A 27,563-nucleotide genomic window follows, 5' to 3' on the forward strand; every position below is an offset into this window, starting at 1 on the left:
TCAAAAGGGTTCCCTCCTTTTATAGGCAATGGCCAATGTGAGAGTAGCAAATGATTTGCTTTGCACTACAGTCTGCATGTATTTGTATAATTGTATTCATTCTTTCTAAGCCACGGGTTGTATAATCTAAGTTAGAAAAATAGTAACTATATTTTGGGGTTGATCAAATATGAGAATATACATGCATGTCATATTCTAATGATATGGTCAAAAAATTTGATTTTCATAGAAGAAAGTTATCAAATGTTTCATGTTGCATAAGTTATCTATCACACAATATGGATATATACAAGATTAGATACTTAAACTTTAAGATGAAAAGATGACAACAGACATGCGGATTTACATGTTGAATTAGATGCATGGTAAATCAGGATTAGGCATGAGTTAATAATGTTATGTCAGGCTAGCATTTTTTTTCCAGCTTTATCAGCACAAGTGTCATATCATGGCGTGGGACAACTTTCGGCATTTTTTTTTATGTTTAGGTTAAAAATAGAGCTTGATATATTAGTCAAACCAAGTAAAGTCATCCGTCATGGTAGGTCCAATTTTCAAAATTGTTAAAGACGTCGTTGCCACGATCCTCAAGTAATATATGACATTGCATCAGGCTAGCAACAAGCTCGTATGAGTTAGGCTTAGATCAAGCTAGCCCAAGCACGGTGGCATAGAGGCACGACCCATGCCTAGTGAAGATATCGTGGAAAAAGATAATAAATTAGGAACGGTTATCAATTAAATTATGCAGTAACATAAAATTATAATAACCATCAAACAGTTAATTTTATTTTTTTTTGAAAAGGTATTGATCTTGGAGATCGTAATTCGTAACAAGAAGTTGCCAACAATTTGAGGTAAGTAGGGATTATATCTTGTGTCCAATGTCTTTGTCTATTCAATAATCTAATATAAAGTATACTACAAAGAAACAATAATAGAACAAATTAAGCTTACATTTTTAAGTACTGTAAAGTTTTACGTACCATATCATATTTGTGCTGGATTAGATCTGGAACAATGATCTCTTGGTTTAATTTGTAAATCTTTTGGACAGAATGGACATTCACATGACTGACAATAGATCTCAAAAGTGTAATTTCTACTGGTAATCATAGTTAGTTAGTTACAACTTACGCAAATGTCAAAAAGATTAAGCCCGTTGATCCCATCTTTATTTAATAATAATGGGGTCTTTACAAAAACGGTGCAAGTAGCATGTCTTGGAGCACTAAAGTTCTAACAAATAATAATTTAAGCAATTAGATTTGAGTAAAATGTAGGCAGAAAAGAGGAAATATTGACTATTGAGGTGGAAAAAGTCAGGTGACAAAAGAAGAAATTAAGAGAATGATTTGGAGCGTGATGGTGATGATGATCATTCATATGATAAAAGTTTAGCAAAAAGAAGACTGGGGCGTGCTGTAGGAGTACTTATCATGGGATAAAAAAGCTCAAGTCAGAGGCATATGCAAGTCCTCCACTTTAGGGCTCAACTACTCATTCATTGTGTTCTTCTTATGTCTCCTAAATCTAACTACTTTTGTGGGTGTCATGTCAGCTTAGTGTATGTAGTCTAAGATCTTAGGGATTTCCACCCTTGTATTAATATTCAAAATATTGGTTATTTTTTCTGCTACAATTACAGAGAAGTTGTTGTAGTGTTGTGGTCTCATCTTTGATCTCTCACGCACAAGAGTATTATTAACATTTTGCGTAAAAAGAATAAATGACTGATTCATGAAGTTGATACTAAAGTTCATTAAAATTGTATCAATATTAAAATAATTCTTACTGGTACTAAAGTAATTCTTACTTTGTTGGTACCAACTTATACCAAAAGTTCATTAAAATTGGTACCAATACCAAAGCGAAGTGAACCTTGGTACTAACTTCTACCAAAGTTCAGTATAATTGGTACCAATATCAAATTAGCTCTATACCAAAGTGTAAGTAAATTTTGGTATCAACTTTGAGTTTTAGTATCAGTTATACTTATTTTGATATATACATCCGATCCACATATCAAAATGAGAGGTCATTTTAGCCTCCCACGTTGAGACGCCTAGTGAAGCTCACAATTAAAGCCTAGACGGAGTCATATATGATAGTACCCCTCCCCCTCCTAAATAAATACCCTATTTATATATGTTAACTAAGCAGTGATAAATTCGTAACAGTTTTGGCCTCAAACGCAATAATAAGTTTTGGAATATAATATTTGTGTTGATGACATATAAATTTTTTTATCTTTTGTAAACATTTCTATCTTATTTTGCTACTTCTACAAATATATACTATATTATCCACACAAACACGATATCCCAAAACTTAGTCTTGTATTAGAGGTCAATCTGCCCTACCCATTATGTTTTATGCATATACTTCCTCCGTTTTGAATTATTCTTCGCTACACTTTGAAAATTCCACTATTAATCTATGAGGTTTAATCATGTATTATTTACTATTAAATAAAATCAAATGTTATAATGTAATATGTTGTTGGATTCGTCTTAATGTATATTTTTATAGAATCAAATTTTTATACTTTACTTTAATAGACAATTAAAAATATTAATAGTAAGTAGTGAATCATCAAGTGTGAAAGTCAAAGTGTAGCGAGTAAAAAAACGGAGGAAGTATGATATATCCATCTCCCATGTTCAATGTCGTGCTACTAAGACACAAATTTTTCAACATGTTCATCAAACAAGAGGAGAGACTCTTGCTCTTGAGCTTATCATGAGTAACAACCAATACACCACTTTCACTATCGGAATCAACATAGTTTACATATCGGCGAAGTTTATGGGTTCCTTGCCTTTCGTGGGCTTACTATCCCCCGATTGCTTGTTTTTCAACTTGTAGCATTCGGACTTAATGTGTCCCTTTAGATTACAATAATTACAAGTCTTGTGCCTATTAGAATTGGGCTTCTTAGACTTAGAACACCCCCTATTCTTACCACCATTACCACCTTAATTAGTAGATGCAACATCATTTGATCTACCCCTAAAAACAAGCCATCAATAGAGTTTGATGACATGTTGACAAAGCCTTTGCCAACCACTAAGTTCACTTTGTGTGTGAACTTGGTGGGTCTCTCCTCTTTCTGTTGTAGGCGCTTATGGGGTAGGGCCTTGGAGTTTGATTAGTATTTTTGGTGTTATTGGAGGTGTTTGGAGAAACTCAAGTCAAGGTGGAGAATTGTAATGTTTGCCTTGATGTTTCGTGGCCAAGGAGAAATGAGAGGAAGATCTTTGAAGCTTCGCACAGCGCAGCCCGGATCACCAAAGCACGAGCCCGACCTTGGGGTGCAGCCCGGGCCGGCGGTGGACAGCCCGGGAGGGTGGTGCATCAGCCCGGGCGGGTAAGTCATGCCTCCAATATTTTGCCTTTGAGGCAGATTCTTTTCGAAAAGCCTGCACCGCCCTGTTTCAGGATTTTGCGATTTTAATCCAATTTTTTCGAATTTCTTTGTTTTGGGGTTTGAGTGATTTTGTAAACTTTAGGAGGTCATATATAAGGCATCCTAAAGTCATTTAGAAACCTAAGATTCAAATTAGCCGCAAATATAACTCACTCTCTCCTCACTCTCTCCTCTCTCTCTCTCTCTCTCTCTCTCTCTCTCTCTCTCTCTCTCTCTCTTCTTCTTCTTCTTCTTCTCCATTGTAATTCCTCCATTAGAGAGGCTAATTAAAGAGAACTCCAAGATTCTTGCTTATGGATGTTGGTTAAGGTTGACCAAACCACGTAAAATCTTTGTATTTCTTTATTGCTTACTTTTCTCATTTAAAGTTTACAACTTTGCATTTATTGTTGAACTTGAACTTAACTAACAAACCTTAGGTCCTAGAAATTGCATTTATTGCTAACAATGTTCATAATAAATTCATGTGTTCAAGAATTCAAGATTAGTTGTAGTTGATGTACTTTAATGAAATTGACTCCTTAGATTTAAAAGCTTTTACCTATAGTTCAAAATGTTTATACCTATTTTAAATTAAATTGAAATCATAATTAGCATCATGATCTCAAGGTGATTGATTGATCACAAATCCTTGTGTGTTAGGTGCTACATCATAATATAGGGTGTAACAACCCACAAACCACCGCTTATTTTGTAAAAGAAACTCAAATGACATGAAATAAATGACATGAGATTAATATAAAGCAGCACAATCCATAAATATTTACCACATCCAACAAAAAAATTGGAAAATTTGGAAAGAAAGTATGATACAAATTGAAAATCTTCACGTTTGTATTATCTTTTGTATCTTGGAGCCACTCACAATCCTTTTTCGGCTACACTTAGATACAATTACAAAGCAAATGTTCTTAAAATAAAGTACACTTATGGAGGAAAAAAAAAAGAAAATTTTGATCCTGTTCAAGGGCCAACAGCAAGGCCACATTAGAATCAAGATCTACGTACGTACAATGTATGCTGCTATAACATTGGAGAAAAGAGAAAAAGATACATAAGATTTAATCATCGGAAGTTAACTTTAGCTTGATAAGTCATGCCTACGCTCCAGTAAGGAGGGACAACATTATAGGCAACAATAGTCTGACGAGTGGTGTATGACTGAAGTTTGAAAGATAAGCGTTGGCCTCCTAATTGAGCAAAGGCTTGGTATGAAGCTCCCCAATTGTGGCTCATGCTAATCCACCCTGTTCTGCTTCCTTTTACCCACATTTGAGCTATGTCACCAGCACCACCAACGTTCATTACGTATGTTAACAACCAGTAATTGTTCCCTTGGAAGCTAAATCTTATGCCTCCTCTCTTCGCACATGGAACCCTGTCAATTAATTAACCAACAAGTACAATCGAAAAATTAGCGTGCATATCCTCGTACCACATATGCTAACCTCTTAGGACATGTTTTCCAATTTTTGGTTTTATGAATATAAAAGTCATATGATATATATAAGAGGTATAATAATCTTAAATTAGTCATACTTATACTAAACATGTCCACTTTGAAAACTGACAACTAAAAACTGAAAATTACGAGCCCGTTTCGTTATCCTTTTTTGTTTTGAGTTTTCAGTTTTTTTAAAACTAAAAACTGATTTTAACTTTTTAGTTGTCACTTTTCAAAATCATCATGTTCTCAATAAATTTAACTAAATTTTTATTCATTATAGGACATATATCATATGACTTTGAAAATCAAAAAACCAAAAAGCAGAAAATCACAGTAATACCGAACGGGCCCTATTTTTTTTTATTTTCATATTTTTGTTTTTGGTTTAAAAAAAAATGAAAACACAAAATGAAAAACAATAAGGAACGAGCCCTTAATTAATATGTATGACTTAAGAGCATAGTGCATATATGTAGTTATGTACCTCCGGTACTGGACTGGAATGATGCCAGCCCTCCAAAATGCAAGTTTCTTAAATGCAGGCATGGAGAGGTCGAAGTGCACTCGAGGCGGGTTGCACCATCCACCAGCATCGTTAGACTGACCCCAATTCGGAGGGCACAGATTCGTGGCAGTGATGGTAATGGAAGTTGGTCCACCACCATAGCCATAACCACCACCACGTTTTTTATTGCACCATTTTGAATTTGCACACATTAGTTGGTAGCATGTCCCACAACCATATCCGTTGTTGAACAATACCGTGCTCAAGGCAGCTGTATCTGTACCATACCCATTGTTGAACAAGTTTCCATATCCACAAGCTCCTCCTATCAATTACGAAAGGAAATTATTAGTAATGTGTTTGTAAGAGTCATTTAATAATGGCTTCACTATATCGAAAACGAGAGTTATTAGGCTTGATCATGCATGCATGTATATATTTGCAGCCGGAGAAAAATTCATGCATGCATGGTACGGTACTTTTATTTCGTTTTGCATGATAAATGGTACTCCAATCAATTATAGTGGTGTTAATGAAGCTCCTTTTATCTCAAAAAATGAATTCTATGTAATAATTTAACAGACTATTTTATACACCTACTACACGACCAAATATGAGTATTTTTGCATGGTTACACGTTTGTTCAGATACTAGTTCATGATGTAAATTTATAGTTTAATTTGAATGACAAAGTTTTCAAGTGATAACTTCTTGTAAGACATTAGAATGTACTCCAAAACATATTACAAATTCTCTCTAAATTGAAATAAAAATTACTTCTGATCTAAGTACTAATGGATTGTTGTGAGATCATAAGAGCTTAGTTTTTTTATATATGAAACTAAGTAAGGCAAACAATAATTTGGGAAGCCTTTTCTCAAACTTACTAAAGATGACACTATCATATTAATGAAGCAAAAAACCAGCAACAAAAAAATGATGCATGATGGATTTAGTTATTTACCCATTGTCGCAGAGGCACTCTCATCACCATAAAAAGTAGCATGAGCAATCTTCCATTGGGTTGGCTTGAAGTAAGTAGGATATCCATTTGAAAATCTCACCATTTCTAATAATACAAAGAATCCGACTGAAAAATAGAGGCTAATTTTCCATGAACTTTGCAAATTAGAAGCCATGATTAATTAACTATTCTTTGATACTAGGAATGAAAAGTGAACTAGATGTTAATTTGAATGATTTAGTTACATAAACCATAAGCTTTATATAGTGTTACCAAGTAGGTAGATTCTTGAATTTCATACTATACAAAACCTAAAGTCTTAGTGACTCCCACGAATAGTATAGCAGAATATGCACAAAAGTAAGTCTACGTTATTTCCACGCACGGATGTTGCTATCGGAGATTCAATGTTTTTGCTAATAGAAGACCAAAGCCGTCCATAACGTGCTGCCAAGTTATATGCAATTGTCTATAGAGTTTGGTAGGAGGAATCTTTTTTAATTTATAATGTGAATCGGATATAGTCCCTTTATTTATTCAATTGATGATATATGCTAACAAATTATGCAACAGGCACAACGTATTTTATTGGAGATATGTTTAATTACATGGGTTGAATTAAGTAAACCTTATCTTCATTAGCTACGTAACCTATAGAAGTCCTCCAATCATTTTTCGTATAGCTGAATAACAAGAGACATGCATGCATGCATACATGCATGCGGTTAGAATGGGTGCACCAAGATCGTAGCTTCGCATAGGCGGCTAAGGCCATGTGCAGGGTGAGCAACTGCACAGGGTCCCCCAAAAGATAAGGGGCCCAGTTCTATTAGTTGTCCTCTTAAAGGGGAAAAAAACCTAACTCTAATTACGAACTATTCATTTTCAATTTTATAGAGGGTAATGTTGGAAGCAAATTTTAAATTTTTTTTGTTTGGTGTTTCTTCTCCTCCTATTCTCCAAAAAAGACCATTAATGACGACCCTCCCATCTCTTCCTATTCACCAAAAAAATGTAATTTTTATAATTTAATTTAGCACAGGGCCTCTAGTTTTATGAGACGACCCTTAACGTACCTAGTTATTTTTTCTAAGTTTTTTTCATAAAGCATTTATGTTTTGTGATAATGTAGTTTTTTTGTAAATTTTGAAAAGAGTAATTTTATATGGTATTCCTCTGTTTTTGACTTTTTTTGTGTACTACTCTAGCATGTTTTAGTATTTTAACTAGTGAGTGTCCCGGGCGATGCTCCGGGTTGTTTATTTTCTTAGATTTTTGTCTTGTGAGGAAAAAATTGACCACAATAGTCTATTATCATTACCATTAATGTGTTAAATATCTTACTACTTGTATAGTCTTTTAATTAGATATAATTACAAAACCTTATTATATTTTATTTTGAAATATTAATCAAAGATGTTATGTTGGATCAATGGTTATATTAAGCTCTCAAATTTCCTTTCAAAGGTCTCGTGTTTGATACCTTCTAACCACACAACATTATTTTTTTATTTGAGAGGTTGTTTGACATGAAAATAGAGCATATGCCTTAGAGTGTTAGAGAAGAGTGCCACATGGCACATAGACGTTCTTATGCACGTCTTTTAATATATTAGTATAGATTGGTACCTTTTAATTATTTTATTTTCTATATGGTACCTCTTTAAAATCCCTCCATCTTCTTAAAAATGAAGTTAACCACTCTCTACAAGTCATCACTGCTATTATGGACATCAACCAGACTCATTAACCTCGTTTTGCTGATTCCTCTCAATGAAATTTTCCATGCTCCTGCCCCTGCTTCTATCATTGGTGCTATCATCGTTTCACAACTTTAGCTCTTTATTAATAAGGATGTTAACTATAACTTGGGTGTACGTACCACCATAAACTTTGGTTAGTAATTAAAATATCACATACTATTGGACTTGATGCAGTGCGTATCATCAATGACATTAGAGGTATTTTTTGGGTGTCGTCGGAGCATCTTGATTTTTTATATATATTTTTCCCATTTCCTGCCTATTTTCCAGTCCTATTTTTTCATCTAAAACCTTTTTTTTCCCTCCAATTATATGTAATTTCACCGCTTCAAATGCTTCACTGAAGCAAAATCTCTTTGTTATTTGAGATTGTGATGAAGTCTCTTGCAATACGACGTCAAAATCACCTAATCTGCATCCATATGCGGCGTTTCACAGAGCAAATGAGGTGATTTCGACGCTGCAGAAGAATGGAGGTTGCTCAAGTCTAGACATGATACATTCTCTTAACTTGTTAACAAATGTTTTCTATTGCCTCTTAACTTATCAGGATACATTCTCTTAACCTCACATAAATAAAGTTGAACATTAATTCGAATCTAATCATATACAACCACATACAAACATAAGATTAGAGGTGGCAAAATGGACATGTACCCGATACCTGACCTGAGAATACCCTACTCAAGAGTATTTCACCCGAAAACAACCACCCAAAACAAAACCCGAAATAACTTGATCCGTAAGAACCTAAACCCAAATATGACATGTGCACGAAAAACAACCCAAACATAACCTACCCGGCCTGAAGTGACCCGAAAATAATATTGCAATATTTTTCATGAACATAAACTTTTTTGGTAATTAAGTTGAACAACCAAATAATAGAAACAAATAAAGAAACATAAAAACTTCTAAATCAGAGCAAAAAGTCTAAATATCACATGACTGCGTGGCACCATTAATTCAAAATATTAATGTAGGTAAAAGAACTCAAATTGTTTTTTTTTTAAGAAACTTGAACTATTCTAGTTGCTTGACTCACTTTAAGCTGGTTAGTATATGTTTTATTTATTTGTTACATAAAGAAAGTCGATCTAACCCGACCCAAATCAACCCAACATGATGTTGACCCAAGGCATCAAACTCGTTTCCGACCCTACTCGAATTTTTATGGTCTCGAGATGGGCTCAAACACGAATGGACCCGAACAAAAGGTGATCTGAATATGATCCGTTTACCACCTCTATATAGTTAAAATTAGATATAATAACACAACCAACCTGATATGAACATATGATGGTTCCAATTCAATTAGTAGAATGCGTCGTTTGAGCTTTTATGATCGGGTCTTGTGTGCTCAGTCCTGACCAAGGGTGCTTATCGACGAGTCGAGCCTGAATAGCACTGGGCTCGACTCGAGCTTATTTAACTTTTCATGGGTTCGGCTCGGCTTAGCTCGTGTGCTCGTCGAGCTCGTGATTAGAATTTGCAGCTTGAGCTCGACTCGTAAGCTCGTTTAGGCTCGGCTCGTGAGCTCGATTATGCTCAGCTCGGCTCGTGAGCTCGTTTAGGGTCGGCTCTTCTCTATCTTTTTTGTTTTCCTTTTTTTTAATTGTTTTTACCTTTTTCTTTTTATCTTTATTCTATACCTTAGTTAATATCTTAAAAGAAATACTTAATATAATTTTTAATATAATATAATAATCAAGCTATTCACAAGTTTTGTCTAGCTCGGCTCGGCTCGTTTAAGTCTCGAGCCGAGCCGAGCCCAAGCTGCTCCTAAATTGTAGACTCATTATCACTCCTCGTCCTCACACGTGAAATAAAACGAGCCGAGCCAATCCGAGCCGAGCCGAGCCGAGCCCAAGCTGCTCCTAAATTGTAGACTCATTATCACTCCTCGTCCTCACACGTGAAACACTTGTTAAGCGACTTACACAAACACTAAGGTGAAACTCAGTCGTCCAGCCCTTGCTGTAAACGCATCATAGCAATTAGGAATTAGCAAGTATGGACAGAAAAAGGAGCAGAGAGGAGAGAGAAAGAGTAGGCGGAGGCGTCGCCGAACCACCGCCCAGATCCTCCGGTCGCCCTCTTCCGCCGCCTCCCCCTCTTCCATCGCGAGGCCTACCTGGTCCCCCTCCTCTTCGTGCGCGCTTCCAGCCCGTCGATCGTGAAAAGGTCCTTCTTTATCTTCTCCTTTTTTTTCATTATTATTCTTCAATTTCTTCTTCATTTGTCAATCCCCTTAGTTTATTTTCCCTTTTTTGAACGTTTCTTGGTGCCAATTTAAGTTCATGTTATTGATTTTGGAATTCGGAGAATTAGGGTTTTGGGTTTAGGGTTTAGGGTTTATTTAAGTTCTCATACTCTCAGTCATTTACAAACAAATTAGTCTTTGTGGAAATGCAACATGATCTTGAAGGGTAGAGGAGCACATTACCAAAGTTGGAACGAAGATTTTTCGAAGAATCATAGATAGTGTATTACTGTCCCTACTTATGTTGTGGTTCTTAGAATGTTCTATTCATAGGGTGCAAATGCAAAGTTAAATTGGGGTATTCTAGTTTGAACATTGTAGCTATGATAATTGGTCTGGTGTCATATTTGTGTGCTGGTATTTGCTACTGTATTCCAGAGGAAGTGCGTTTAAATATTTTTGGCTGATTAGAACTGTGATCCTATCTATTTGGTGGTGGAAAGGAAACTGTGAGATTTATAGTGGAAGTTGCGTATTTCTCAAACCTTTTGTGCTATGTTGCTCAAACATGGTTTGAGTGTCTACTCGGATACGGGTGTCCAAGTGTCCGACTCAGCTACTTTGTAGAAAAAAGACAAGTTTTAAGTTTAAAATGGAGTATCCAATTAAAGTGTCGTGTCAAACATGACACAACCCGACACCTGGTTTTTGAGGTAAATGGAGGTGTCGGAGTAACATAGCTTTTGTGCTCTTTTGATATATGCTTACAAGTCATAAAATGTTATGATTTGTGTAATTATAGTAATACACTTCTCTTTTTGTTTGCTCAAACTAGCCTCCTTAGAACTCATTCAAGCTCTGCTTCTATTGGGCATCCATCCGAAATTATTGTATAATGAATGATTCTTAGTGCGAATTGGTATCACATTTCTCCTTTTTCTTTCTTAATTCTCTAGTTTCTTTGAGAAATGTGTTGAAATTGTCAACTTAACTTGAAACTTTAGTAGAGTGCTTGGAAGCTGTATATTTCTGTTCATGCATGTGATTTCTAAGAACTACTGAGTTGATTCTCTGTCTTTTGCTTATGCAGACTTGTCCATTGTTGCTTCGGGTTTTCACCAAGGTATGTGAATATCCTTAGAACTGTAGTTTGCGTTTGTCATATATCCTTCGTTGGAATTCTTTGTGTGTTCCTTTCATTAATTCCCATTGTTTCTTCTGTACACATGTGGGACAGTATTCCTGATGTCTTTAGGGTTTTCGTATATTTGTGAAAGTGCTGAATGTTGAAACTTCTGATGACTTGATTTGTTATTAAATTGTAATTTCAGGATAGATGTAAACTAAGCAGTGGGATTGAGATGGCATTAGCATGTTAAATATTGTTTTAAGTTTTTCTTTTCTTCTCTCAGTTCCCTATTGTTGGTTTCTGCATTAAGTGCAATACCTCAGGCTCAAATTTGAGATCTGGAAGTAGTGGGAGAGGTGGAACAAAGGTTCCATTGGGACTTTGGGAGATCAAATAGAAGAGTTATATGCGGTAATTGGCTTATCTGCCTATAAAATATTTTGTAATTGAGTCAATAATGATAACTAAACCCTTTACATTAAATACATCTAATCAAACTTTTATAAGGCTCCATCCCTTTTGGACGTTTATCCTGATCTTTGTGAGAATAAAAAAAATGTTTTTTATGAATTGCTTAAATGTTTTTTAGGAATTGGACTTTGAAAATTTAATTCCAGAGTTAGCCCAAATGTGATGTTTGGATAGCATATAATTCGGATTTGGTCCACCTCTTGCATTTAACACATAGCCCAAATTGTTGGACTTCTAAATGCCATTTCAGTACATGGAATTTTAAAGTTCACTAAGCCTTCGTTATTTATCATTTTAACACCAAATTTTCCTCTCTCTCCTATATATCCACCTTCCAGCTGCCATTAGAGCTCCGTTTGCAGCTCGGTTTTCCAGGGGATCCTCCATAAGATAGTGGTTCAAGCATTTATCACTCTCGATATATCTATCATGATATATTTTTTTCATTCTCCTTGATTTTCATGCCTCTGTTTTTCTATGTCAAGGCTATTCAAGTGCTTGGAGAATATCAATTCCAATTTTCAATCTAGAATTGTTCCAAAGTGTTTAAGTCATAAGCACACCACCTCAATTTGAGTCATACTCCTATTGTTTTTTTTTAGATGCAACATTTGCTCTTTTTAATTCTCTCACCAAAAACACGAATGTTGCATCTAAAAGAAACAAAGGAAGTTATCATTGAAGTATCAGAAAGAATCGGGATGGAGACACAAAAAGTTCAATTACACCAAGGTGAAGGCGTTTGTGGTGTAGGAGATAGGAGTGGTAGGCTTCTTTTTTAGTGGGTTTTTTTGTGCCTTATACCACTTCTGCAGTTTCTCTTCGCTTGCAAAGACAAATGAAATTTAGTTTTTCCCATTACTTTCTCAAATAATGACATAAATAGCAGAAGCTTTTTAATTTCCTTATAACAATTCCTCACTTCCCAAATAGTATGATGGAATGTGGAATTCTAGAATTATTTCTAGTAATTGTCAATTATGTTTGTAATTGAATATTTTAGATATCACATTTCAAAATTAAGATCAATAGATTTAAATGACATCCTTATATGATGAACCTTATATATGCAATTTAATAACGTGGCAAGACAAGGGAGATGGACGGAGTGTGGCATGTTAATTGAGTTGGCCAAATATAGTCGTTTCACTATTGGGTTATTTACTGGTCGTTACATGGTAGTTTTTGTTCAGAGTTTTTTTGGTCCCGGTTATCCTCCCAAATTTTATAATTAATGGCGTAGTATAATGATTTTCTGTACTCACAAGTGGAACCAGTTATTTATTTTGCTTCTGAGGCAAATTTGGAGGACTCTTGCTCTTCTTGACAATCAAGTCAAAAAGCTTCTTCATAGCCATAGATTATAATGATCATTGATCCATCACAAACACATATACCTGCATCTGATTACAATTTGTAGCACTTGGGCTTTTGCACTATTTGATGCTAATTTTGAATTCTTAACTGTACTTTGTTTATTAATAAATAAAAAAAAATGTTTGTATGTAAGATGTTAGATTTATCTTGATGTATAATGTTGAATATATTATTGTGTTTTCCACTCGGATAATTTTAGATGATGAACAGACAGAGTTACGTGTTAGAGAAAGTAGAATTTGAATTGTTGCAATTCAAAAGAAACGGAGGAAGTACATTGTAGGATACGGATAATAGGAAGGAATGGAATCGATTCTTCAACTTTTAGACTACTAAGAATTGTTACAATTAAATTTAGCATCTCTAATTATAATTGGACTATAGAAATAATTGATAGTTTTGCATGTAATATCTATCAACAAGGAGATCCATGCTACCTTGCTGCCTCATGTCTTGGAAAATGGTAGCTCATGTCTTGAAAATTTATGTGATGATAAATTCTACCCAATGTGTTGGCTGCTCCTCCTCGTACTGAATATTTTACCTTTAGTAACTATCCTTTTTGACTGTCAAGGTGCTTGATCTAATTTGTGCGCAAACAAATATCGATTCAGAGCACAATAAACAGAGAAGCAAGAGAGAGAAGATGCAGGGTTGGGGGGGGGGGAGAGAGGGAGGTAGCTTTTATGAGACGATGACCTGACGACTAGAACCAGACTGAAAACTTGTAGGGATTGGCTTCAGTCAATTTCAGGCGGATGAACACAAATTTATGAACCATATTATTAACGTTTTTAAAAGATGCTGGTGCTGGAATGCTAGAATATCAAATGAATGAGTCAAAGATATTATGCTGCATTGTATTGATGAGACATGCAATAGGAGAAATGAGCAGATGCTTTGGTTTTGCTATTATGCTCCAATATGCATTTCTTGGTTTGGCTAAGAGCTGTTTCATTTTGATTTTAATTATGATGTTTTCTAGACTGGAGGTCACCATACCCAAGAAGATTTTTCAGTGAGAGGCAAGGAGCCCAAGGATGAGGTCCAAATATATACATGGATGGATGCTACTCTTCGAGAGTTGACTGATCTTGTATGTATGCCAATTCTTATTTCTGAGTTTTCATTCTGTATTTTGAACTCTCCCCTCCCACCGAAATTGACAGCTTTCTTGTGTGTGTATCACACTGATTGTTATAATTACCTGAAGGTGAAGGAAGTATCTCCAGCTGCCAGAAGACGAGATGCGAAATTGTCTTTTGCAGTTGTATATCCTGATAAAAATGGGCGCATGCAAGTAAAGAAGGTATTTGCTGAATTGCCTAAGCTAAATCATGGATGATTGTTCATTTGTTCCTTTTCTGCTTTTAGACTTTGCAGTGTTAATTCAAATCTACTACCTCTACATATTGACTACTGAGACAAGCAGTTCTTCCTCAGTATGAGTGTTTCTATACCAACAGAAAAATACTTGATAAACACAGAAAGCAGCATGCAAAATAATAAAAGGAAAAGGAATTAGTATTTGGGCATAAGGGGGGGGGGGGGGGTTGCTAAGTTCCATTGTGCTAAAGTAGACATGCCGAAACTTTTGGTATCAAGGTGTTTAAACTTTAAACTGTTCATGTCAACATTTTTTCAGGTAGGTGAAACCTTCTCAAATGCAAATAAAAGACGGTTAGATGACAACAAGGCCTTGTCTGAGATATACTTCCAGGTAAATCTTCATCACACAGCTATACTGAAGTTTTGTTTTCCCTAGTCTCCGTAGATCAAGAGGATCAGTGATTCTATACTTTCTTTTTCCTGGTACTTCACAAAGTTAATCACTTTCTAATATTTTGTAGATTGGAGATTACTTGGATGTGTCAATTGAGTAGAGCGGAGTGGCTGGCTGCACATGCATAGTTTTGCCGAGGCACAGATAGATGGCTTCTGTTATTCGTTAAAAATGGCATATAGAGTAATAGCAGCACGACATCAATGCTTAAGCTGTCATGCCTGCAAGTAATTCACATCTCGGCTATTCCTTTTAGTAGTCTGCTTTTAAGAGTATGATTCGTGTTAATTTCTTGTATTCTGATTTTAAGATTAACATTAAACTGTTAGCATTTGTTTCTATGGCTTGTAAAAGATGCCTTGATTAAGTAGTTGATACGAGCGGTTCAATGATCTATATGCAAAATGTATTCATTTTCTCACTTGCTGATTTTCAAAAAATGTTTTTGCTTGTTTGGTTAATGCTATAGAATTCATGTACACAATATATGAAAATGTACACAATCATGATCTAGTTGATTGTTTCACTCAAATGATTCAAGAGCCTGTATAAGAATTACATACAGAATTCAATTCAATATCAATCTGTCTCTAGTATGCAGGAAGTTTACAAGAATATACATAGATTACGTAAATTTATTTGTGTACTGTAACACCTGGCAGATTTTTTCACATGCATCCCACAATTTATAGATCTTAGTCATTTGAATCTCCAAAGGAACTAATATACCGCCCCTGTGGCCAAAAACATAAGTTCCTCACATTTGCATGATCAGCTGAATATCTTGCAAAATATTCTGCAACAGAGATTATCTTCAATAAGAGTAGCATTTTAATAATGGAAGTCAATATATACATTTATAGCTAAAATTCGTAGAGCAAAATATTCCGAAATTTTGACAAGAAAATCTCAAGGTTCAACATATTCTAAAACTGTTGCAAACTTTTACTAGGTAAGAAATCATCTTAGTTTTTTAGGGTATCATTTTCAATATCGAAGTGTTGTGTTATATGCATTTCGAATTTTTTGAAAATACTCGAAACCTTGGATGAATTCTTAGTAATGAAAGGGCGAGGTTGTTTCCAAATTGGATGTTGAAGCTTGTTGTTTTTTGAGTTCCTTTTTTTTTTTTTTTTAATTCAATAGTACTTAGTTGTGATTGGAGTCACTAGATCTAGATCAATAAAAATAGAAGGGATGTTAAACCACTAAAAGTTTTTTGTTCCACTATAAGTAAGGTGGTCGTCTCACAAAGTAGAGTGAAAAATAGTACCACCAAAACATTTAAGTTCGTCTAAAAATACCAATTAAACATTTCCTATTACCAAATTAAAAATTCATAATACTGATACCATCATAAGGCTTCTTGGCACCTGTACTACCAAAGTGTTTATTGCAACTTTTTCTAGTACCAAAATCCAGTGATATAGCAACAAATAACTACTTAGTACCAATATTATTATGTGCTAGACCATTCTCAATAAGATAGGACTAGGGAAGAGGATCCCTATTAAGTGTTAAACCATGGAAAACTGAGCATATCAGGTGATTGGCAAAGGATTACAGATTCATCTTGTGTACCTTGCCTTTAAGCTTGGCTTCCTTCTGGTATTGTCATTAGACGCTTTTTGGAATCATATTCTAATACCGTTCCACAGCTGCAAAAAAATGTTTCATAATCATCATTAGACAAGGAGAAGTATGTTTCTCAAGTTAACAACCATAAGTTTTACCAGTAGCTTTACTCTTACTTTGAGCATTTCAAATTGTTCGTGGTGCCGCCACTGGAAACCGAAAGGATAGTCCCAAAGAAGGAGAGGTTCTCTGTACCACAGTTGGGACAAGTGCCCTAGCAGATACGGTAATAGCGTGTTAATCACATGACTAGTATATGCTAATCAGATTCATATATCATAAGTTTCATTAATCCGGACTATTACCTTCAATATAAGAAAATCTTTGACAATAAGCTTTGTGATGGCCTGAGATATCCACAGTATAGCTGGCAATGCTGCAAACCATACGAAAATGAAACTGAAAGGCTCTGGAAGCTGCATTAAGGCCAGTGCAGACAGACAGATTGATCAAATAGTGACCCGAGAACGGAAAACAAGAAGCATAGTATAGTTATACAGATCTGACAATGTTGAAACAGGAAGTGAGGTTATTACCTCCAACAAGTAAGTGATCTCAAATCCGGTCAAATCATCCAGGAAAAAGAACCTGTTTAAGCCAACAATAGTTGTCATTTTCATTTTCTACACCAGATTTGTTAAGCTTGCACCCCTATCTGCCTATGTTACTCATACTTTTCATTTCCTTTCGAGGACTCATGTAAAATCCTCAGACTCTCACTTGGATGTGAGCTTCTTTTAGACAAAAACACGGGTAATTTCATAAAACAGTCTTGTCAAAAATTGGATATTACATGTTCATGTCTAACACTTTTACCAGAGTTTGAGCAAATTAGAATAAAAGGGAGAGGCCAGTAAACCGATATGAACTTTGTCATCATGATACTCACAGTCCAAGGGCAACGACAGCAGCTGGAACATTCAACAAGAACATTTTGAAGTAGTCAACTGTGAGGTCACTGTAGACCTGTCAAACTAAAGCTCATCAGAAAGAAAGAAACAAAAACCCTATGGAATATATTGAGCAAACAACAATCTAACACAGAAGCAATATATTGACCACTTTAAGCTAGTTTCTAACTAGTGTTGGAACCTAAAAGAATTGTAATTGACAAACTTGAACAAATTAGCAAAAGCTAAAACATATGAAAGTTAATAGTACATGCATTAACACGACACATAGGAACACTAACTGAGACACCAATGTTAAACTCATACCTTTCTACTCCTAAGACTGCACCGAGGACCCTCCACAACGATCATACTACCTTCTGTCTGCAAAATAAGTGACAACAATGTACAAAATGAAAATCAGTTAAGATTAGAAAATGACTAAATGGCCTTTTCTCTCGCTTGTTTACTGTTTATACTCATAAGAAAAACACTTCATACGAGCAATCATTTTCTTTTGTTTACTATAGGTTAACCGTCAACTGAAAGGTACAGACCTTAAGTTTCAGCCTTAGTTCATCAAACTCTTCATCGGACAGGATTGGATTCCCAGCTACATAAGCCATGGAAGCTTCTAAAAACCTCTGCTCGTCTGAACCTGTTTTGTGAATTATTCAAGAAAACAGAACAAGTTATGCCTTTTATTATCATGATTAGTCAGGAAACAACTGAATATCTTCAGATGTTTTGACATTTTATTATTGAAACTAACTTAGCATTACTATGCTGCTTCCTTCCCACATCAATTCTTCTTTGAGGTTGTCGAATTCCTCGTTTGACATGATAGCCTTTCCCTCATAGTAGAATGTCTGATCATGGTAAAGAGGTTGTATTAGGCTTTTGCAAATGAAATGTTTGGTTCTAAATACCAAGAAGTAGGGGTGAAAAGAGAAGCTAAGTAAACAATGTGGTACGATGTGTTTACCTGTAATGCTTGCAGGAATTCCTGTTCAAGCTCTCCAAGTGATTTCTTCTTCTTGTCTAAACTACAATATTGTAACATATTACTGTCTACCACTTCATCTCCAGCTTGACCTGAATATACAATTGCTCATGTCTAACTTTTGATTGTCACAGTAGATTAATTAGATTGAAAAAGCAGAAGAAACTTGCTAATATGAGTTTCTCATGGGGTTATGTCTGTTTTCTACAGTTTTCCTATGCATTAATACTATCTCTAGAGCCATAGGAGAATCTAATGACTAGTAACATACTATATATTGGTACGATCACACGATCAGGAGTCAGAGTGCACATATATATGACAAATTAGGATTCTCTACATTTCCTTTACTCCATTCCCTATCCTCTGATACCACACCTAAGCTATAAAAAAACAATCAAAAGTTAGAAAACCACCTCTTATTTCCCCTTCATGCATTTCCATTCCGCGTATTTTCTGTGTGGCTGGCCACATGATTAGCAAACCATATGACCGCGTGTGTGAAAGACAAACTAGCTATATTAAAATATAAGTAACCCTTTCTATACATATAAGTAATCCCTAATAATCTCTAAGACAAGTGACCCTAAAGCAACCTTCTTAGATGAGGGTGTGCAAGGAGTCCAATAGCACAGGGCCCCCAAAATATAAGGGCCCCAAAAATATAAGGGCCCTAAGATGTATTGTTCCTAAAAAAATGTACTTCATATTTGAAGAAATCACTCTTGTTTTCCACCTTTAATAAATTTCTTCGTGATCAATCTTTGAATAATCAACTTTTCATCTTTAATATTTCAAACTTCCATCTTTATGTTTTATAAGTTGGGGGGATAATTTTCATGTTATAACCGGCCCCCAAAATCTTCAAGACGGCCTTGGTAACCACGACAATTATAAGTAATCTCTACTGTATTAATAAGTAACCCCGATAATTATAAGTAACCCCTAATAATCTCTAAGACAAATAACCCTAAAAGCATTAGTATCCTCTAGTATATTAATTAGTAACTTCAAAATATAATAGCTAACATTATACTACGTGAACTGGCGGCGCCATCAAGTAATGGTGTGGCTGGCCGTATATAAGAATTTGCGAAAAACATATAAGACATAAAAGAAAGGCAAACCTTGCTTATCAGTAGCAGCTTTAGGTGGAAGAAGTAAGAGCTTGCGCCTAATTGCGAGACGTCGAACACCCATGAACTTAGCAGAAACATCCTTCAAAGAGAATGATGTTGATGATGATGATGATGATGAAGAGACAGAAACTAAGGGTTTTCGAATTGGAGCAGTAAAAACACTTGGTGAAGTTAAAGCAGCAACCCCTAGTTTGGAAGCCATATTTAATTTTTTTAAAGCTTAATTAAGAAAGCTAATTATTTTGTTTTCTCCCTCTTTTTATATATTTTTTTCAATCCAAACAGAGCATTGTGTTCAAAGGTGGCAAGAGAAGTGGAGAGTTTCTGGGCATTGTGAGGAGAGAGAGAGAGAAAGATTTGTTTGGAGTTTTGGAGGGGATCGTTGGAGATAAGGCAAACGGTCAAATGTGTGGAGGGAAATAATTGGGACTGTAAAAAAATCTGGTACTTCTGTTAGACTTAAGACTCTTATGGAGTTGGAATATTTGTTGGTGTTGTTTTTTATTTCACAAGTTGTGCCATGTCATCAAGGTGGAATTGTGCTTGGGGTATGGCTTGTCATTGGTTGACACGTGGTTAGATTCGAGATGTCGCGAGGTTTTTTAATATAAAATTTTGGTGAACTCAATTTCACACGCTATCTTATATTTTAGGAACATTTGTTATATTCTTTTAAACTAAATTCGAGTTGCCTGATAGGTTAAGGGGGGTTTCTCATTCGTAAAGTGCTTGTTATATTGGTAAAGCTTAAATTAAAACCTCTAGTGAAATTGGAGCAACTCCTTTACTAACTGATCCACCCACTTCTTGATTAGAAAAGTTATTTAAACTGCCAAATTTGTATCATTATATTCGAATTTAGAAACCAAATACCTTACAACCAAAATTGGTAAGAAGAATTCCTCTAGGCTACACTTGCGGCCCCTATCCAAAGGCTCATTACAAGCCAGACACCCCCAATTCTCCTCCCCTCTTAAATCCCAAGCAAATGCTTGAGGTAGAAATTGAACCCTAGATCTTGCTAGGGAAGATGAGAAAGTTCACCACTTAAGCCAACCCCAATTTCTATAGGAGTATTGTTTAGTAGCCTATTTTTTCTTTTTCATCCGTATACTACTAGCTTTTAAATAATTTTTTAAAAGTAAATTGATTTCTCTATTTTGTCTTCCTTTAGCCCATATCCAGTACCCACTTCCAATAGAGGTGGGCACGGGCCGTGCCGGGACGGCCCACGTTCCAAGCCCGCGTGCCTCGTGCCACAATGTGTCGTGCCAAAATGGGCCAAGAAATGCTCGTGTCGTGTCGGGCTCGTGTCAAGTTGTAAAATCTAAGGCCCATGCACGACCCGGCCCACGTGTCGTGCCGGGCCATCGTGTCGTGCCATCGTGCCGGGCCGGCTCGTGCCGCGCCATCATGCCTTATACAAATTTTAAATATTATGAGATTTTAACCAAAATAAGCGTGCCAACTTGCGGGCCGACCCATCGTGCTCGTGCCGGTTTCGTACCAAACTTTTAGAATGTTGTTTATGCGTGGCCCACGGCCCACCACTCGTGTCGGCATGCCGTGTCGTGCTCATAACGGGCTCGTGCTGGGCCAGGCTCAAATCGTGCCGTGCTGAGTTGGCCCTCGTGCCGGCGCGGCCCGACCCATGCCCAACTCTAACTTCCAATTACAACCTACTATATATGTCACTTTCAGGTCGTGTTTGCATGTTCATTTCATTTTATTTACAACATTAATTTATCAACGTAAAATGTAAGAATAAATATATGACAAAATAATCTAAACGGGTTGTGCTCGGTTGCTTGTGTCATGTCGACTTCTTGTTTTCTCTTAGTAACTTCGTGTCCTGTGTCGCGGTTTCGATTGTGTCGTGTCAGAAACTGTCAGCCCAATTCTACTTGCAATAGTATTTGATAAAGCTATTTGACATCTCTAATCTACATTTCTTAGTATAATGATTGAAAAGAATGAGAAACTTGGAAGGAAACAAACTTCAAAACATTTACTAACAATAGCGCATTAGAACGTTATGCATGATCAAGTCATACCATACATTAATATCACAAAGTACAACATTTTTATCAATGTATATAATATAAGCTAGTAGAATAAGCAACAACACCATCAGAAAGAGTTAACAACACCCTTATTTAGATCTCTTCTCATACAATTATCAACTTATTAATTTGTGTTTTCAGTAAGAACATTTTGATCAGTCTTCCTGAAGAGTTTGTATTGAACATGCTGAGCGAACGTTCGAGGCGGAAAACGAGCAGGCTCTTCCTCTGCCACAAGGTCCGGCAAAGGCTTAAGGATGATCTTCTCTTTTGGTGGTTCACAGAAAACTGCCCAAGAAATCCTAACCTTCTCCTTATTAACAAGCCCTCTATGTAGGATACTTTTGTACTTTCCATTGCTGAGTATCTCAATAGTGTCACCAATGTGCATGATAATGGAATTAGGGACAGATTTTGCAGTGACCCATTTACCCTCATAGAAGAGTTGAAGGCCAGGGACCATGTTGTGTAGGATGAAAGTTAAGGCACTTACATCAGTATGAGCCTCAACTCCTAAGGCTAGCTCTGGTTGAGGGCATTTTGGGTAGTAATTGATCTTGAACTGTAGGAGAAGCTCTTCTATGCCTCCTACTTCTTTCTCTAGCCTTCCTTGTTCTAACCCCAATGCGAGTGACAACGCCGAAAGGATCTTGGTTGCTAAGGATCTTAGTTCCTTGGAATACTCTGATACTGCTGGACTGTGTCAATAATATGATGAAGGTGATTGTTAATATGAATGTGTAGAATGAATATACATTGTGGACGATTTTGCAAGAAAAATGGGAATATGTTTCATCTTGCAAGAAAATCAAATTTATTGGTTTTTTTTCGCAAAATTGAACTTTTAAAAGTTTTTATCTTGGACCAAGTGATTAAAACGTGGATTATGCACTAGGGTATACCTGTACCATGCTCTACATGCACTTGGGTACATGTACATATTCGCGCCAAACGATTGGTAAATTTATACTCGGCAAAATATTTAAAAAAACAACCTTAGAAGTAAAGCTTACATGTAATCCGCGGGAGTCTTAGGCCAAACGGACAAGTCCCTTTTATCTTGAGGAAAACTAAGGTGGAAAAAATAGTCCTCCCACTCAAGTTGTCCACTAACACTATTTGCTAACTTGCTTCCATACCCTTGGACATTCCCTGAAGCTTGATCATTAGCATATTTCTCCTTCTCCGCAATAGGGAGCTCGAAAAATGCCTCTCCGGCCACCTTAACGCGATCGATGAGCTCGTCAGATATACCATGGTTTACGAGGTGCATGACACCCCACTCCATGGCGGCTCTTTTGAGCTCGTGGATCGCCTTGTCTCGAACCTCTAGATCCTCCGACGCTATGTTTTTAATGTCTATTGTTGGAACTTGAGATCCTTCATCTTTTTGTTCCTCCTCAAAGACATTACCAATAGAGATTAGCTCCTCTTTTGGTCTCACGTACTCCTTAGGGATTGATTGCATGCCACTGCTTGCTAGTGTCTCAACTCTTGAAGAAGCAATTGTGGCCGTCATAACTATCAGCTTACAACAAAGCAATAATATAATTGTTATGGCAATTATGTGAGATGTGATGTAGCCTTTTTATAACAAAAATGAGGCATGACTAATTCATTAGAGGAACATTTTACACTGTAACGTACAAACTCCAAATCTATCAGTACAAGGGAAAAGTATGTTTGTATCAGACTCTTAGATTGCAAAGATAAGTAGATGCATGTAATTTTGCAAATGTGAAAGCTAGGTCATCACGTGATGAGGTGTGCTTACCAGTCCTTAGACTAGCTAGTAAGAAAGGCATGGGGTTAAAGACAAGAATGGTGGTTGGCAATTGTTCCTTCTCTAACAATCACGCGGGAACCCTTTAGTCATGGACACTAAAACGTCCGAGATTTTTCAATACAGTCCACTATGTAGTTATGAAAACCAAACACACAATGTGTAGACATATACTCCCTCCGTTTCCTAAATATCTTCCCTCTTTCCGTTTAAGGGTGTTTCCAAAAGATCTTCCCTCTTTTGCTTTATTCCTTATTTGGCAAAACAAATTTCCCTATTTACCCTCTCATGTCACTATCATATGGTCCACCATTACATTATTAATTCAATTTTACTCCCTTTCTCTCTCCTACTTTAACCCCTTTTTATTTGTTTATTTATCTTAACCCCTTTCTCTCTCCTACTTTACTCACACCATGCCCCACACAACTTGATTTCCCTTGGTATCTGTAGGAACAGTAAGTGGGAAGATCTTTAGGAAACGGAGGGAGTATATATAATACTAAACATTACATATGATTATAAGATTTTATAATGTTTTACTTTGAAAGATTAACCATTGAAATTGTAGTGATTAGTGGCTAAACGCTCACATTTCATTTCAAAAACTGTGTGTTCAAATCCTAGTAACTACACTTTGTTAATAATAAAATGAGATTATAAACATGTGTATTAGAAATTAAACTTGATCAGAATAGTGACATGTGTCATCATTCTTTTGATAGGAACGCCTTTTAATATATTTGTATACATAGATAATATTAAAGATATGCCAATGAAATTGGCCAAACTAGAAGAACAAATGATATTGTTAAAGACAAAGCCTTCTTAGTTTGAGTTACTTGGCCCATAGTAGAGGAGAAAATCAATGATAAGTTACATACTCCATCCGTTATAAATAAATGAAACTCTTCTCTCTTTTATGTGAGAGTTTTTTGAGACAAATGTTTCATTTATTCAGAATGAAGCAAGTATAAGATTAGTGATATACTCCACTTACTTTTTATAAAAAAAGGTAAGAAAAAATCCTCTTGACTGGCCTTACACAAGGCCTCCCACCAGAGGCCTATTAGAGTCATACGGACCCCCCTCCCCCCTATTTCCAAGCAAATTGCTTGGGGTATGTAAAAATTGAACCCTAGACTTTGCTAGCAAAGATGGAAAAACTCATTATTTGAGCCAACCCCAATTCCTAGTATACTCCACCTATTAACAATTAGCTTTAACATGAAACTTATTTTATATGTTTATTTAGTCAAGCACCACATATGTAAGACTTTGTCTTCCACGCTTGCCAAAACACACAAATTTGGCCATCAACTATGTATTTGTAAAGATTATAAAAACAACTGCTTCTACTGTTGTGATGTGATGTTCAAAGATTAGCTGCTGTTTCTGGGTTTACAAGACATTTTCTGCCTTTTAGATATTTGGGGGTCCTCATTTTCTCTAAAAGACTTATAGCTTCTCAGTGTGATGCTTTAGTGGATAAAATGACTTGTAGAATCAAGATTTGGAGCTCCATACATTTATCCTATATGGCTAGAGTTCAATTGATTAACTCTGTCTTCATGAGCCTTCACATGTATTGGGCTCAACTTTTCAATCTTCCCCAGAAAGTTCTTAGAGATATTGTTCAAGTATGTAAATCTTTTCTCTAGAGTGGGCAGTCTTTTAGTCAGAATCCTGGGTCTTTTGCTTGGAGTAAATTGTGTCATGTGGTAAGAACTTTGGTGGCCTGGGTTTTAGGGATGTATTTCTTTAGAATATAGCTCACAAGGGCAAATATATATGTATGGGTTGTGGCTAATAAATAAGATAATTCTTGGATCAAATGGGTGAATAATTCTGTTTATCTGAAGAATGCAATTCTGGTGGGAATACTCACCAAAAGCTAATTTCAGTTGTACTGGAAGAAAGTTTTCCATGTTAAAAATATTTTGAAGCAACACTATTCTTTAACTGATATGTGTGCCATGCCTAGTTACTCTTTAAAGGTTGTTTATAACAAGCTTGCTGGTGATAGTGGTCCTGTGCGCTGGGATTTTTTTGTCTAGAATAGGCTGAGTGTGCCTAAACACAAGCTCATCTGCTGGTTGGCAATACAAGGGTGTCTGAAAACTGCAGAAAGACTTGCTCAAATTGGATGTGCATCTTTTGATCATTGTTATATTTGTGCTAATGAAGTAGGGAGCCATTGTCATTTATTCTTTGGTTGTCATCTCAGTTCAGTTTGCTTGGCAAACATTAAAGTTTGGTCGGGTATTACAACTCAAGCTGAAGACTTGCAAGGCATCATTAGCTGAATTCAGCATAGTAGAGCTTCTAAATTCAAGAGAAGTAGCGTGTGGTGTGTTGTTGTTTATACAGTAATTTATATAATTTGGAGGTGTAGAAATGAGTGCTTCTGGAATGGGGTTATTCCTTTACTTCCTAAAATCATTAGTGACCTCAAGCAGATCATTAAAATGCGAATTAGCTTGGTTTTACCTTAGAAAATTTCTGTTAGAGATAAAAACTGGAATGGGCTATAAGCCTTAGCTTGGCTGTTCTGTTCTGTTGTTATGTTTTGCTGCTCTTGTTCCTCGCTTCCTGCTTGGTCTTGAGTTGGTTTGGTTGTACTTCCTCCGTTTTTTATTAGATATTACACTTTTCAAATCACGGACTTCTAGATAATTTTTGGAGATGAGAGAGATAGAGAGAATGAAAAACAAAAGGGTCTCATGTGAACATGTGATAGGAGAGAGATAGAGAGAAGTTATTACCCAAAATAAAAGTGTAACATCTAATTTAAAACTTCCTAAAATAGAAAGTATAACATCTAAAAAGAAACGGAGGAAGTAATTGGGTTGCTTGGTGAGATAATACTTATCTCTTACTTAGCAAAAACAAAAGATTATAAAAATATTTTAAAGGGAAATTCCTAATGGTGGGCTTCTATTCTTGAGAATTCCTAGTGTAGATTCAACTTCTTTTTTCTCTATTGCTAGGACATATTTTTCCTAATTTACCCAAAAGTAGCATTAATAAGGCTCAAATGTTAATTTCATGTTTAGTTTTAATATTTTATCTGTTAAGTTTTGTCTAACCCCTATTAACTATGGTTTATTTAGGTTTGGATTTCTAACAGCCGACGAATGGGATCTCAAATTTTTCCAATGACCTCCACATATTTGCACTTTCTACGATCCCATGATGAGACCGTTTCTTGTCAGAGATAAGGACTCTAGAGTGTCACGATGCATAAGAATGTGATTATGTGAAGCCCTTAAATCATATTCAAGGATCAACACTTAAACTCTATCTAATCATTCTAGATTTATAAAACTACAAAAATTGTCATGCTTATAGATGAATTTGTAAAAAAAAAAAAATCAGGATAAGCTTTCTTTGTCAACTACCATCCATATAGATTTCTAGCTATCACTATTCAATTTACACTACTCATATAGTAGTAATATATACTTCCATGAATTTTAACTACCATCCGTATAGATTTATGAACATTTTTGTTAGTCAGTTAGGAGTCTAAACCTAAATAAATCATGGTTAGTAGAGGTTAGACAAAACTTTATAGAAGTGTAAAAACTATACATGAAATTAACGTTTAAGCCTCATTAATGCTACTTTTTGGTAAATCGAAAAATTGAGGCCTAGCAATGGGGAAAAAACAAGTTGAATAATCTACCATTAAAAATTCTCAAGAATAGGAACCTACCATCAGGGATTTTCCTATTTTAAAATATACATTAAGACTAATCCAAAACTTTTGTACAATAACTAATTCTTCGGCCCGAGCATACCACTAATAAAAACATAGAAGAGTATATATTGGTTGGGGTTGGCATTGCATCATAAGCACAAGCCCATAACTTAGTGGTTATATAATAAGTGACAAACTAAAAGGTCAAGGATTCAATACCTTTCATTTTATGAGTAACAAAAGAGTATTATTATCACTACAAAATTAGAGCATTA

General features: G+C 35.7%; 4 protein-coding genes across 5 annotated transcripts; 1 reads left to right on the forward strand and 3 right to left on the reverse strand.

Moving 5' to 3' along the window:
- Positions 1–4,108: 4,108 nt before the first annotated feature.
- Positions 4,109–6,578, reverse strand: LOC104892376 (expansin-A7). Its single transcript, XM_010678295.3, has 3 exons — positions 6,347–6,578; positions 5,362–5,707; positions 4,109–4,808 (listed from the first exon to the last, which is right to left on the reverse strand). The coding sequence occupies exons 1-3, from the start codon at positions 6,519–6,521 to the stop codon at positions 4,496–4,498; spliced, it is 834 nt and encodes a 277-aa protein (XP_010676597.1). The 5' UTR covers positions 6,522–6,578; the 3' UTR covers positions 4,109–4,495.
- A 3,461-nt stretch (positions 6,579–10,039) lies between these two features.
- LOC104892377 (histone deacetylase complex subunit SAP18) lies at positions 10,040–15,493 on the forward strand. The gene is made up of 6 exons (XM_010678296.4): positions 10,040–10,293; positions 11,403–11,435; positions 14,275–14,385; positions 14,503–14,598; positions 14,935–15,009; positions 15,140–15,493. Exons 1-6 carry the CDS (start codon positions 10,123–10,125, stop codon positions 15,170–15,172), a joined length of 519 nt encoding a protein of 172 aa, XP_010676598.1. The 5' UTR covers positions 10,040–10,122; the 3' UTR covers positions 15,173–15,493.
- Positions 15,494–15,560: 67 nt separating this feature from the next.
- Positions 15,561–20,171, reverse strand: LOC104892379 (PGR5-like protein 1A, chloroplastic). Of its 2 annotated transcripts, none has more exons than XM_010678299.4 (11): positions 19,728–20,171; positions 18,583–18,692; positions 18,370–18,466; positions 18,155–18,255; positions 17,925–17,981; positions 17,597–17,673; positions 17,244–17,295; positions 17,013–17,123; positions 16,824–16,921; positions 16,659–16,730; positions 15,561–15,868 (listed from the first exon to the last, which is right to left on the reverse strand). In XM_010678299.4, exons 1-10 carry the CDS (start codon positions 19,939–19,941, stop codon positions 16,661–16,663), a joined length of 987 nt encoding a protein of 328 aa, XP_010676601.1. In that variant the 5' UTR covers positions 19,942–20,171; the 3' UTR covers positions 15,561–15,868; positions 16,659–16,660. The 2 variants fall into 2 exon arrangements, with proteins under 2 accessions (XP_010676601.1, XP_010676600.1); XM_010678298.4 differs by having other exon boundaries at positions 16,654–16,730; positions 19,728–20,170.
- A 1,563-nt stretch (positions 20,172–21,734) lies between these two features.
- LOC104892380 (leucoanthocyanidin dioxygenase) lies at positions 21,735–23,382 on the reverse strand. The gene is made up of 2 exons (XM_010678300.4): positions 22,816–23,382; positions 21,735–22,500 (listed from the first exon to the last, which is right to left on the reverse strand). Exons 1-2 carry the CDS (start codon positions 23,319–23,321, stop codon positions 21,927–21,929), a joined length of 1,080 nt encoding a protein of 359 aa, XP_010676602.1. The 5' UTR covers positions 23,322–23,382; the 3' UTR covers positions 21,735–21,926.
- Between the last annotated feature and the right edge of the window lie 4,181 nt (positions 23,383–27,563).

This window comes from Beta vulgaris, chromosome 5, assembly GCF_026745355.1.
Source record: "Beta vulgaris subsp. vulgaris cultivar EL10 chromosome 5, EL10.2, whole genome shotgun sequence".
NCBI lineage: Eukaryota > Viridiplantae > Streptophyta > Magnoliopsida > Caryophyllales > Amaranthaceae > Beta > Beta vulgaris.